The sequence below is a fragment of the Chanos chanos genome, chromosome 3, assembly GCF_902362185.1.
Source record: "Chanos chanos chromosome 3, fChaCha1.1, whole genome shotgun sequence".
NCBI lineage: Eukaryota > Metazoa > Chordata > Actinopteri > Gonorynchiformes > Chanidae > Chanos > Chanos chanos.
This window is the reverse complement of record NC_044497.1, coordinates 22,800,267-22,815,000: the sequence shown is the minus strand read 5'-3', so window position 1 is coordinate 22,815,000 and position 14,734 is coordinate 22,800,267. Positions and strand designations below refer to the sequence as shown.

Below are 14,734 nucleotides of genomic sequence, written 5' to 3'. Positions count from 1 at the left end.
GCTAAAAAAGCCCCTCAAAACAGCGTTCTAAGAACTATGATAGTTCTAAGTTCCTGCGGTGCGAACACGCGAAAAAGGGGGTACTTTCTCCAACAGTTCTAAGAACTATGGAAAAGTTCCTCCGGTGCGAAAGTGCCTTATGATTTGATGTTTGCTTAAGAAGAACGAAGGAAATAAAATTATACTATCTGTACCATATCGAATTGCATGGCATCGTATTCTTTTGTATCGCATCGTATCGCGCTGAATCGCATTGTGTTGAGTCAACTCGTGTCAAATCACACTGCATTGCAGTAGGGGTGAATCATATCCTTTCGCATTAGTAGTTGCTTCATATGTATCTTTAATGTATCGGATCGTTGGCAATGCATCGAGATGTGTATCGCATCGGCCTCAGTGATGGAGATGCACATCCCTACCAGACACACGTGAACTTTGGAAACAAACAGTTAGGTCTGGGCATAATTCAGCTTTAATTTAGCATCAACACACTATTAATCACAAACACTGCAGAACAAGAACAAAGGCTTTGGCCGTAAAGGAGTAAGATAAAAACTGTTCACTTGGTGGTTGTCCAACTGAATGATGTTAATGTGCGTAGGGAGCAGGCAGGAGTTGACTGAGCGGACAGACTCCACAATGAAAGTGAGTGGTGTTGTTTGATAGACATGTGTGAGAAGGCCAGTTTGTGGCCTAACTAAACATAAATATCACTCAAATGATTGCTTCACACTCCTGTAAATCTTTCTGCCTAATTATTCTCCTCTCATAACGTCACTTGATTTACTTGACTTAAACATTTAGTGATGTATGCAGAAAACAGAACAGCCCATACTCTCCACGGCAAATTATCCCACTCCTCTCTTAGCCATCAGTTGTCTGTAAATGACTGGAGAAAGGTCATTATAGTTCTGTATGCCTGTGGAGAGTGGGACTGAAGTGCGCTGGCTGTGTTGGATGGGCTGTAACAGAGAGTGGCCATATTCGGACGGCTCACGGCTTGATTGACCCAATTGGTGTTAAAAAAATGAATAAAGTGACATAAATGGAAAGGGCTTGCACTGCACTGTGAGATGCAATGGTGCAGAAAGTGCTTCTGCAAGAAGCCTCAGAGCCATTCAGCCTCTGGCAAATGAAGTCGGAATCGTTCTCCAAGATTTGTGATTTTCAGTGCCTCGCTCTCTTTCTCTTGTGCGCCTCCGAGGTCTTATCACCAGCTTGCAGCAGGCACACGACAGCACTTACTTTTCTCTCTGTGGCAATGCTGCAGAAAGCCAAGCAGCATATTACTGCCCAGATGCCCAAAGGCACAGGGCAATTGGAAGTGGACTGGGTGTTTTTTTCCTCAGGCCTGCTGAGTGGTTTGTGAATGAAGTGTTGTGAGACAGCAGGAGGAGTGAGCAGAGACAGATCTGAAGGAGGAGACAGGGAGCAGACCACTGCATAACCATGTTCTCCTTCAGTCAGAGGAAGGGTTTTGGATTATTCCTGGATGAACAATCAGAATGTAGATTAATGGGACAGGCACTCCAACCTCCTCTGCGCAGCGCCAAATATAAAAGTCTCTTAGTGAAAGCAAAAACAAAAGTCTCTTAGTGAAGACAACCACAGACTAAACACAACCACAGACTAAACACAAACTTACATTTCTCCTGGAGTTTATGAAGCAGCGCCTGACAGTTGGGTTTCAGACTTTTTCAGGTTTGCTCTGATTCCCAGACACCACCAGCCTGCTGTCAAGTGCTCAGACACACAGTATGATATTACAGAAGTGTTTCTGTATGTGTCTGGACAGCAGAGCCGGAGTCTGTGACATTAATGAGACATTACTCGGTGCTAAAGCAGAATTGCTACTAAAGCTTTGGGAAGTCCACACACACACACACACACACACACACACACACACACACACACACTAGACATGGCAGCTGTCTATTTTTGCACTGACGCTGTTGCTCAGACAACCACAGCACACACTCTCTGTCTGACAAGATCTGTTACGACAATTTTACAAATCCTAGCTGGATAATTATGACAGTGTTGAAGGCAAATGTTTTGTGGTGATAGTCTTCCAGTGTGTTTAGTGAATGTGTGCAGTCTGTCAGACGTAGTAACACAACTAGTGTTGTAAGGTTCCACTTGCCATAAAGAGGTTTATTAAAGAGAAACTCTGTGTTTATTGTGTCAGGTCTGTTCTCTCGGTTTGGAAGGCGATGTTGGGGAGTCCTAGGTCATCCTATTTGACCAGACTGATACTGACCGAGATTAGTGTTTTTCGTTTGAGGGATTCTACCCTCGCAACTCAGCCATGCACATGATGTGTGTATGCATTGTGTAAGTCGCCTTGGGAAAAAGCATCTGTCAAATGAATAAATGTAATGTTCCCCTGAGAAAACATTCTTTTTTTCTTTCTCTCTGTGTTTTCTTTTCTCTTTCTTTGTGTGTTTTCTCTGTGTTTTCCTTTGTTAGTCTGAGCTGTTTGGGAAAAAAAAGGATGTTCATTCACTGGGGAGAGAAATTACCTTTTTCTTTGTTCGTTTTAGACCCAGTGATTTGTGAAAAAATGGAAGCTGTGACTGTGGTTTTGTCAAGCAAATGTCCTCCCCAGTGGATATACAGGACTGATCATGGACTGTCTGGCAGTGTGTCCACTGACATGTGTTAAATAGAGTCATCAGACTCATAGCTCCAGTTACACACAACCAGCCATACCCCACCCAGTCATTTGTACAGGACACAGTTCATTCAGGACAAGCCAAATCCTGCATTTATTCTGGGCGTGGTCATATCCCATATACAGAGGAGCTTTAGGCTGCTGAGAATGACGTTGTGGTTGTAGAAACGTTCAACATGTTAATGTTCATTCAGAAGGTCCCATTAGACCACACACACACACACACACACACACACACACACACAGGCAGCAGAGTGGAGCAGGTTAAAATGTGTTGGTGGCCAGGGGGGGTGGGGGTTAGTGTGTCAGATCTTTTAGTGTTTACCTCAGAATGAGACACTGAGAGGGATCAGAGGCTGGCAGCAAAAGGCACCAGAGTGTTTGCTCTGCGGCTTTGGCTGCTGTGTGACAGACTTAAACCATGGCAGATGGATAATGCAGCCAGTTTGAGTGTGTGTGTGTGTGTGTGTGTGTGTGCGCGTGTGTGTCTGTGTCTGTGTCTGTGTATGTAAGTGTGTTTTTTTTGTGTATGTGTATGTGTTTGTGTGTGTGTGTGTTTGTGTGTGTGTGTTCTTAAAGATGCCATGCATAATTGCCTCATGTCTATAAATTCTCCCAAAGATGACAGAGTTAACACACTGAATTAAAAACACACACACACCTGTTGTGAACTGCCACACGTTTTTAATAACCACTGGCAGCGTCTAATCCCACTAAAACCCTCTGCTAGCTTCCCACTTCAGGTTCTTCTCCTCTCTGCACTACACGAACTACACTCATAATTCACAACACAAGACCTCCCCACCTTCATTTCAGCCCCCCCCCCCCCCCTTGTCTCCCTTGTCACTAGTTGCAAAGCACTTTGAAGCACTTGAGTGTGGGTACGAGATAATAATCCTGCAGAAATCCTGACAGCTGAGCTGTCACGCTGTCAGAGAGCGCTTCTCTCCAGAAATATCCTAACCCGCTGAAGCCGATGTTACCTGGGTAGAGAGCACAGCTCTGACTGCAGCCCCTTCTGGCCCTGGGCGCACTGATTCCACAGAATTAGAAATTCATTTACTTCAAAGCTTAAGGGGTGAAAGTGATTGCATTTTAATTTTTTTCAGCGGGATTATTAATTTTCCCTCATGCCAAGTGGATGTTTTTTCGTGCCAGAGACTTTGGGAGGGTACAGGGGGAAATCGCAGGGGCATTATCAACGACGAGGAAGCAGGAGTAGCATTGCGATCAGAGAACCGGATAGCGCAAATGTTGTTGCGTGAAGAGATTTATTTATTTGTTTATTTATTTATTTATTTATTCGTTTTTGCTGGGTGGTGTTTTGGAATGGGAGTGTGATAGTAAACTCTTTGTATCAAAGAGGAAGTGGTGCGCATAAGTTAGAAGCGTATGTGGTTTTATGTGACTTTCAGAGATTTATTAGTTCTGTTTAATACTGAGACTGATATACTGCCCCTCAACATAGCGAGCCTGGTGTAAACCAGCAGCCCACAGAGCTTTGCCAAAGCAAGACATTTCACAGCGTATTGCTGTTGGTCAGTCTGTGTGTGCGTGGCTGACTGCAGTGGCTGCTCACACTGGTAATTGACATGTAAACCTCTGATGTTCCCCATAATGTAACACTTAGTGCCTGCTAAAATAGACTTCGTGTTTCAGAGAGAGAAATACAGCATGACGGACGCCCAACACCCTGTCAACGTTCTCCTGATGGAATATTTCAGACCACAGACAAATCCATCTTTTCACTGTTCCTGTTACTATTGTGTCATCAGGAGGAAAGATATAAATGCATTACAGGTGCAGGTAGGGGCGGGCGATATTTCGTATGGCAGTTTGTTCTGTGTGCGAAGTCGTAAATGACTGTATCGCAAACATCGAGTACAAATTGTCACAGAATTTTTTAAGCCACCGCCATGAGACTTGCTTTGGCGTTTCGCCTCTCTTGTTATCTCCTATGGCTCTCTCCCTCTCATAGACACAAAAAGAAAAAAACTCAATACATCACACACACTCGCCCGTCCATCCAGACCATTCTCCTGGGCGAGTGTGTGTGATGTATAGGTGAGACGTGTGTTTTTGTATCTGGAGGGAGCAGGGAAAGAGCCTGGAGAGAGCGAAAGATCGCTGTAAAAAACGAATCCTGCAGGCCAGTAGATTTCAACTCATAATAACTCTATACTTTCTTAAATAATAAAATCATGAATGTTGAGAGAAAATGTACTAAAATTTTGATTCATTTTGCACAATATTTCGCTTTTAAAGGGTACCTGACTTTCTCATTTTAATTAGACATCACGGTTGATGACGTTTCTTTTTCAGCGGGGTGTGGACTTTGTAGGAGACATTGTGGAAGGTTTTGTCTGAGGAAAGTTCTAAAAATAATATTATCGACCACTTGTTCTGTGAATATGACAGAAAGGTAATTTGTCATGCAGATATTATGTGGAAGCATTTGCAGGCAAAATTGTGCTGGAAAAGTTGACATGCAGTATAAGATGTCAGATGACATCTTAGATGTCAGATGATATAACATAGATGTATATGTTAATATAAGTAGCACTAGCTAGCGTTAACTAATGCTAACAAATCTTACAACTGTACGTTATGTATTGGCTACGGACACATTGAGGCTACCCTTTATAACACAGTTTAAAAGTTGGCCAGTGTGAGTAAGATTCAGTGTTAGGGCACAAGTATGATGTCGGATTTAATTTCTCATGAACGTTCATGCTTTTTTGAATGAACAACAACGTATTGTAAAGACTAAAGTCTGTCTGTGTGTTTCTGTGTACAATATGCATTTTTTGGGTGTTAAACCTTTGAAGAGCTGATTTTATATTTAATGCTATTCAGTAACGATTTTATTTAATGCTATTTAGTAAATTACAGTACGAACCTACAAGGAATGAAATGCATGCATACTCCCTTAAAACAATTCAAATAACTTAATTCCATTAACTTAAAATGTCCTCAGAAATTCTACTAACTTAAACATTCTCAGTTGTTATAACACGTAATCCAATTTTGAGTTACGTAAACTAAAAACTTTTGATTAATTTCAAAGCACTTTTGAATTAAATAAGATGAGCTCCAGATTATTAAATCACCATAATTTAAAATTCTGGAGTTCCATTGTCTGATGTCAGTGCCGTGGTGCATTATGGGGCGCCTCTGCTTACATTCGACCTAACTTTCTACTGTGATTGAAAAAAGTTTTCAAAAAAAGAAATGTCACTACAGTCATTGTTACAACTACTTTGCATTTGGTGCAGTGCTTGGCCGACAAGCCAATGGTGCAAAGCTGCCATCTATGAGATAATGATTAAAAGCCTCTAACTCAAAATCTTGCCTACGTACACCAATACAATATCAGATGATGTTGTAATGATCTGTTATTGATATCTGTTACCCGGTACTCTCTAGGGACCCTGGCGCAACAGGTTGTCAGTTTTTGGGAGAGAGGGTGCTCCCAGCAATGAACACTTGTTTTGGGGTCAAGGTTGTGTAGGCAACAGTGTTACATGTGATTTTATTAAATGAGTGTACTCGAAGAAATCATGTAAAATTAACAACATTAATGCAGTGAAATCAAGAAATTCTGCTTTACTCATTTTGTAGGTACTCATTTTCATTAGATTTTGTGCTGTTATTTGAGGGACACATAAAAAATGACTCAAATAATTTGGGTCATTTTACATGATTTATTTTGAGTGTATTTACTTTTAAGAAAGCAAGACTATACATTTGCTTAATATTATCGTGTGTAATATAGTTGCCTCACTTTTTTTGAGTAGTTCCAACATATCATGTTTTACAGTGAAGTGAAGCCCAAAAGTGAGTTTATACATGTTGAGTTCAAACGGTAATAGAAGATGGAGGCGGATGAATTGGTTCCGAAAAGAAACGGCACTGGATCCGGGTATCACAAATAGCGCTGCAGCATTATCATATTTGTAAAAGTAGTCCGTCTCAATAAATACGTATTTTCTGAAATTACACATTTATGCCTATTTGTTCTCTTTGTTAGGACTCACGTGCGATAATTTTCCTCAAAATAGGATAATTTTAAGCCTCTGGTACGATACTTTAACATTTCCCATCTGGCAATGATGATCACAAGGAAGATGTTGAATAAATACTATTTTGTTCAATTTAACTTGGCTATGATTTCCCCCTTTTTGCATGCAAGTGTAAAATTGTTCCAATAGAAACCACTGATGAATATAAACAAGAATATTTTAATGCAGAGACAGGTTGCAGGGGCTACTTGAATCATCGTACTGGTGTGATTGTATGCATCAAAGAGTTAAATCGAGCATTTATGAAGTGCTTTAGAGATTTTAAAATATCAATATATATATTGCGTATCGTGATATAGCGATATTGTTTGTAGGTTCAGGGTTGTGCATGTAGGTGCAGGGTTGTGCATGCAGTTATGCCTGTAGAGTTTCAACACAGTTCAGTTCATGTCTGCTCATAGAGCTTGGCAGTGTGTATGTAGTATGAATGCAGTGTGAACTGAATCCAGTGTCTGAGAGCACTGGTGTCACACCTAGGGGCAATTTAGTATCTGCAGTTCGCCTGGCCTACATGACTTTGGACTGTGGGGTGGAAACCAGAGCTCCTGGAGGAAACCCACGCAGACACGGGGAGAACATGCAAACTCCACACAGAAAGGACCCTGGCTGCCTGGCTGCAATCGAGCGTGGGACCTTCTTGCTGTGAGGCAACAGCAGAGGGGGTAAAGTCGAGGCTGTAGGGTGGCGTGGTGTGGGTAGAACGGTGTGCAGTGGGGTGTGAGGAAACAGAGCGCTGTTTCTGGGTGCTGCTAAAAGCAAACCCGAGAAGACCAGGTGCCAGCTGCAAACGCAGCTAGTGCAGCATTGCCACGGTAATGACTTGGCAGTAGTCATAGCAGCAGTAACTGAGTCAGGAGTGCTATAGGGGTCCCTGTTTTGTCCTTGTGTACTGAATCAAACACGTGATGAAAATTGGATATGATTTTCCTTTTTTGAAGGGAAATGTCACACATTTACATTCATGAACCATAAACTAATCCCAAAGATTAACCCAGATCTTTATCACTCTCTTTATGTTGAGCCAAAACCATCTACCCGTGAAATGTCTAATTAATATTTGGGCCCATAGGGACCAGATTTGGCAAGTGAGTAGGTTGTTATGGATGGTATCTGCAGTTTAATGTATTTGAAGTTTATTGTATTTACAGTATGAAGTATTTACAGTGTAAAGTAAGTATGGCATAATGTATTTACAGTGGAAAGTATTTATAGTATAAAGTAATTACAGTATAAACCTGAGATGCATTTCCGCGAGAAAATGCGAATGTGATTGTGCTGCAGCATCAGCAGAGCAAAAGATCACTGAATCCAACTATGGACTGTCGCTGTGTGCAAAACCTCGTCGTACCAGAGCCGTAAGAGCTTCCCCATTCATATTCAATGGGAAAACAAGCGATTAAAAACAAGTGAGTGGACCAGTCAAACAAACCACAGTCAACAATCATAATACATCAAAAACGAGAGCAGGTATTCCAAAGAACCAGTGATTCCCAGCCACAAATGGCGACGTGCTGCCTACAGGTTGTTTACATAGCAGATCACGAGCTTTGCTGACAATCGTCAGGCTGTGTACATTCAAGGATCACATTAATAACTAAAAAACAAATAGTATTGTTAAAAACGAAAACACATTAAGAAAGTTCCATTACATTGGTTTAACAGCACATTACATCACATTGGGTTGCTGTTTGAGTTCTACAAAATACCAAACATGCATGTCAACTAAGCATTACACAGGAGCCAAAGAGAAAATGTACGTATATGCGCCTACTAAAATATTGCGACTTACCCATCGCTCAGTGCCCCAATTTCAAACACAAATAGTAGCATTAACAAGAGACCTGAGGCAGGTGCTTCCGGAACCTTTTATAGACTGCCGTTGTGTGATTACTGGAGACCTAAAACTGTCCCCATTCATTTTCATCACAATAAGCGATTAAAAAGGGCAATTAAAAAAATGAGTGGACCGATCGATTAGTTGTATACAAGCACAATACTACGCATTAGGATGGATCTGTTACCGCTGATGTGGAATGGCTGTAGTGGAAACGGCGAGAGTAGTTACGGTTAGAAAAACGACCGGAATAAAAATAATAATAAAAATCCCTCGTCTCACCACTAGGGCAAGAAATATGAGGCGCTGTTTTGGGCAAAAGTTGTGCGAAAAACGTGAGAAAGAACGAACCCCTTTTTGCGCGAGAGAATGAAGGTAGTTGGCGAGAGAGATCCAATGAACAGCGCGCGTTGTCCATTCCATAGCACTTGCGAATGAAAACTGCATACTGCATACTACAGTACTATATACTGCATGCTATTTGAATTTTTTTTCTGCTCTAAAGTTGTATGGCTGCACGTTACTAACCCCTTGGGTTGGGTTTGTAAATGCCTGTGATGACACGAATGGGATATTCTATTTCCTGGGTCCATTCACATGACCCACTTCGCCTCTCTTTGAGCTATCAAAATCATAAGTTACAACTCCGCTACTTGTTCTTACTAACCTGCCACACATGTAAATATGGGAGTAAGTAATTTATTTGTCTGTGTTCTACTTTGTTTCCATATGAGTCATGGCAACAACATAGGGAGATATTTCAAAGAATTTAACCTAGATAGCTGCTACTTTTCATTCACATGCGCTCATTGGATCTCTTCATTGGATCTCTCTGGCCAGCTATTTTCATTCTCTCTCGCAAGCAGCTTTCATTTGTGCGCGCTGACCTTATGATCTGCCACTAGAGGGCTTAAATCCCCCTCGCAGGGTTTTCATTGCTCTTGCGAGCTAACCAGATCTCTCTCGCCTGATAACTGGGTTTCTTTCACGCAAAAAGGGTTCATTCTCTCTCGTGTTTTTCGCATGACTTTTGTCCATCGCGGCGCCTCATAAAGAAGACCATTAAGAGAGAGTAGAAACAGCACCAAAACTGCTCACCACTAGCGATAGAAGAACAGTTTTGGCATGTGTCTGTGTTTATGAATGGTGTGTATCTGTGTTTATGGATAGTGTGTGTCTGTGTTCATGAATGGTGTTTATCTGTGTTTATGGATGGTGTGTATCTGTGTTTATGAATGGTGTGTGTCTGTGTTTATGGATGGTGTGTATCTGTGTTTATGAATGGTGTGTGTCTGTGTTTATGGATAGTGTGTGTCTGTGTTTATGGATAGTGTGTGTCTGTGTTTATGAATGATGTTTATCTGTGTTTATGAATGGTGTGTATCTGTGCTTATGAATGGTGTGTGTCTGCGTTTATGAATGATGTTTATCTGTGTTTATGAATGGTGTGTATCTGTGCTTATGAATGGTGTGTGTCTGTGTTTATGAATGATGTTTATCTGTGTTTATGAATGGTGTGTATCTGTGCTTATGAATGGTGTGTATCTGTATTTGTGAATAGTGTGTATCTGTGTTTATGGATGGTGTGTGTCTGTGTTTATGGATGGTATGTGTCTGTGTTTATGAATGGTGTGTTTCTGTGTTTATGAATGATGTTTATCTGTGTTTATGAATGGTGTGTATCTGTGCTTATGAATGGTGTGTATCTGTGTTTGTGAATAGTGTGTATCTGTGTTTATGGATGGTGTGTGTCTATGTTTATGAATGGTGTGTGTCTGTGTTTATGAATGGTGTGTGTCTGTGTTTATGAATGGTGTGTATCTGTGTTTATGAATGGTGTGTGTCTGTGTTTATGGATGGTGTGTATCTGTGTTTATGAATGGTGTGTGTCTGTGTTTATGGATGGTGTGTATCTGTGTTTATCCAGTGAATGTAGAAGAAATACAGTCAAAGACATGGGTCATCTGCTGTCTTTTGAAAACCTGTTGTTGAATGGATATTTAGTATCTTATATTTTAAGGGTTTATCTATACGGGTGTTTAGTTAAACTTGTCAAAAAAAGACAGACAGTTTCGCTAATACTGTAAGGACTTGCCATCCATCATTGTCAGTTACTGTTTTGTGAAAATCACTGAATTTTCCTTTGTTTAATGTTCTCTGAGGCTGGTTCTGTGCTGTTTTTATAATGTATGTGTTTGTTTTTCAGAGCTGGGAGCGATACCGAGAGTCCAGTGATCAGTTCCATGCTGCGGCTGCCAGGGGTGAAGCCAGTATCCGGTAAGTCCCTGATCCTGTACCTGTGTGTTGGCTTTGAACCAGTCTGTGACTGAGGCTGTGGACCAGGCCGGTGGATTGTGAGTTCCTGAGTGGCCATGCTGTTTCTATGGCGATAAGTCTAATAACAGTGGCAGTGATCACACAGAGAGGAGAGGCAACGTTGGTACCCACGTTCCCTCAGAAATGTCATCAGAGGGACTAATGAATATAGATTGTTATTTTCCTCTTTTAACCCTGTGACCTTCTTGTCTACATTTCTTCTCGGTGTACACCCTCCCCCAGCCCCCAGCCCCTCCCCCAGCCCCTCCCCCAGTCCCTCCCCCAGCCCCTCCCCCAGTCCCTCCCCCAGCCCCAGCCCCAGCCCCAGCTCCAGCCCCCACCTTGTTGAAGCCAAATGGTCACATTGCAGAGATTGAACTGCAGTTGAAATTCATTAGATTCAATTCATTTTTCGTGGCCCCAGAGGCTGAGATTCATTTTGTATGAGACTGTGCTGGTGTGTGAGGCTTCTGTAATTAATATGGATTGTTTGTATTGCAGTACGCGGCTCTCCCACGGTTTTCATACTGTTGGTTTTTATGGCATATTCAGATATATTAGCTAATAAGTGACGTAGATGGCTATCTTTGCTCTCTTATCTGGGGTTCTGGCTGCTTACAGTCCCCTCTGGAAGGTCCCATAGTTCAATACGTGTTTAATTAGCGAGTCTGTAATTCGTCTTCATTTAGGGTGTTTCCATTAAACAGGTACAGATTGCTGTCAGTTGGCTCTGTGCTCTCCCTCTGAACTGTGTGACACTGTACTGTGGTTTGTTGTGAACAGTTGAGAGCGGGTATAAATATGATGCTCACTTTGACAACGTGGCATACATGTTTGAGGAAGACATGCTGTGTCTCTGTGTCTCTGTGTATGCTGTGTCTCTGTGTCTTTGTGTATGCTGTGTCTCTGCATCTCTGTGTGTGCTGTGTCTCTGTGTGTGCTGTGTTTCTGTGTATGCTGTGTCTCTGTGTATGCTGTGTCTCTATGTGTGCTATGTCTCTGTGCCTCTATGTGTGCTGTATCTCTGTGTCTCTGTGTGTGCTATGTCTCTGTGTGTGCTGTGTCTCTGTGTCTCTGCATCTCTGTGTGTGCTATGTCTCTGTGAGTGCTGTGTCTCTGTGTCTCTGTGAGTGCTGTGTCTCTGTGTGTGCGGTGTCTCTGTGTCTCTGCATCTCTGTGCCTATGTGTCTCTGTGTCTCTGTGTGTGCTGTGTCTCTGCGTCTCTTTGTGTCCTGTGTCTCTGTGTGTTCTGTGTCTCTGTGTGTGCTGTGTCTCCGTGTCTCTGTGTGTGCTGTGTCTCTGTGTCTCTGTGTGTTCTGTCTCTGTGTGTGCTGTGTCTCTGCGTCTCTTTGTGTCCTGTGTCTCTGTGTGTTCTGTCTCTGTGTGTGCTGTGTCTCCGTGTCTCTGTGTGTGCTGTGTCTCTGTGTGTTCTGTCTCTGTGTGTGCTATGTCTCTGTGTCTCTGTATGTGCTGTGTCTCTGTGTGTGCTATGTCTCTGTGTCTCTGTGTGTGCTGTGTCTCTGTGTGTGCTGTGTCTCTGTGTGTGCTGTGTCTCTGTGTCTCTGTATGTGCTGTGTCTCTGTGTGTGCTATGTCTCTGTGTCTCTGTGTGTGCTGTGTCTCTGTGTATGCTGTGTCTCTGTGTCGCTGTGTCTCTGTGTCTCTGTGTGTGCTGTGTCTCTGTGTGTGCTGTGTCTCTGTGTCTCTGCTTGGCTGTGTTTCTGTGTCTCTGTGTGTCCTGTGTCTCTATATGTTCTGTGTGTGCTATGTCTCTGTGTCTTTGTGTGTGCTGTGTCTCTGTGTCTTTGTGTGTGCTGTGTCTCTATGTCTCTGTGTGTGCTGTGTCTCTGTGCAATTTGACAGATCACACTCTGTTTGAGAAAATGAAGAATGTGAAACATAAGTAAATATTATCTTTTGTCATAACAAATCTGATGACAAACAGCTACAGATGTCTAGGGACTGATAACATCCCAGTCTGCCTCACACTGGATTGATAATCTCCCAGCCTGCCTTATACTGGACTGATATTGTCAGAGTCTGGCCTGTGCTGGAGTCTTAAGAGCAGACGTCTCCATTCACACTACTCGTGTAATTATTGTGATTAACGTATAGTACAGGTCTCAGAGTGCAACCAGCAAGGCAGTGACACATCCTCTCGTCAAGGGGTGTGTGTAGCAGTGTCTCCCTCTTTCTCTGAGTGTCTGTGTGTTGTATGCATCTTTCCTCTTAGTTGTGTTTGCGCTGTCTGTGACCTGTGTTGAACATTTAAATGTGACTGTGTGCTGGGCCCAGAATGGGCCAGGGCAATCTGACAGATCACACTCTGTTTGAGAACAGGGATAAGTGACCTCAGAAGAGGAGTTGCATGAATGGCCAATCAGGGGGCAGCAGGAGAGGATCTCAACTCCATCCTTGCAACAGTGCTTACTACCCAGAGGGGGCTCTTAACACATTTGTCATTATTATTCACGTGACCAGGCCGTTCAGGCTGTTTGGGTTTTTATCCAATCTCAGCTCAGAGGTCACTGAAGATTTTTTTGGATTGATCAGTCTGCTCACCCTCTTTTTTTACAGTCCATGGTGCAGAGAGCATCAGTGTGGGGAAACTCTGTGTCTGTTTTTGTGAAATACCATTGGTTTTGTGATAGCTGATGAGAAGATGTTTGAAATACAGTGCTTTGAGTTTTGCTGATTTGTGTTGGTAATGTTGTACTTATGTGCTGCAGCGTCAGTTTGATAATGTGTTTACATTAACAGTGTAAGACTCAGTGGTCTCCCCCAGCTCTCCCTCTTGTGCTGCCCATACGTCAGTACCTCCTCAAACTTATGTTAGAGCAGTGTGCACCATGTGAGCACCACATACAGTGCTCTGCACCTCTCATACCTTCGTGGCACCATTCTGTAATCCTGTCCTTAATCCTCGAGGGGTATGGTGGCTGTGAGACCCTGTCTCGTCGAGCGTGACTCGTCCTCTCAAACCCCCGCTCCCTCTCTGGTATCTGCAGGGCTGGCTGCCGTGCTCAGTGCGCTGCTGCGGGGACACTTCCAGGCAATCTGATAGCAGAAATTGAAAACACCTGAAGGGAGACTTGAGCACTGGCTAAATTTAAGTACCTTTTCTCCAGGCTTGGGCTGGGGGCAAGGGTTGGGGTGGGGATGGGGGTGTTAGACATGGAGGAAAATTCTTAGGTGTGAAAAGCAGCCTCTGTTTTTTGACTACATAAGCAGTGAGAGCAGTGATGTGTCTTAGTCATCGACCGGTGACAACCGGCGTACCTCTGGATGTACTCCCAGCCACACAGAAATGAATAAATATGAGCTTTATGGAGAATGTGCCAACAGCACTGAGTAAGGAAGATTTGTGAAAGCTGTTTGATGGTAGGTACAACTGGATGACTTGATCTCCCTTTTTCTCTGCAGCTTTTAGTGTTGCTCTTAATGATGTGTGTTCCCAGAGCAACTGGCAGAGCAACCGCTAGTGTCGTAGTATAGACTTTTTCTATAATTATAACAATGATTAGAGTTTCTCTGTGAGATGGAATAAAAAGGAGTGCCTCGAGCTTCCTTCAGTCAGTCACTAAAAATTTGAGTTTGAGTTTTTTGCACATCTCCCTGTTCTGTGTGCCTGTCACTTCTGTATAGGAGTGTACACACACTCCACAGCTGTGTCTGACTGAGCACATCACTCAGCTCTCAGACGCTGGCATGTCTAATAGAGCGTGTCACAACGGTGACCACTGTGGTCACACCCCACTCAGGCTGGCCCTGACCACTGGAAGATCAACCTTCAGTACCAAATATACAGCCTACAAAGCTCTGGATTTAG

At 42.9% G+C, this 14,734-nt stretch overlaps 1 protein-coding gene across 1 annotated transcript in view; it reads left to right on the top strand.

Moving 5' to 3' along the window:
* Window positions 1-14,734, top strand: part of chchd6a (coiled-coil-helix-coiled-coil-helix domain containing 6a) — a 74,824-nt gene that overhangs the window by 15,550 nt on the left and 44,540 nt on the right. Inside the window, exon 6 of the mRNA XM_030769565.1 lies at window positions 10,797-10,867. Within this exon, the coding sequence (XP_030625425.1) occupies window positions 10,797-10,867 (71 nt within the window). The remainder of the gene's footprint in view (window positions 1-10,796; window positions 10,868-14,734) is intronic.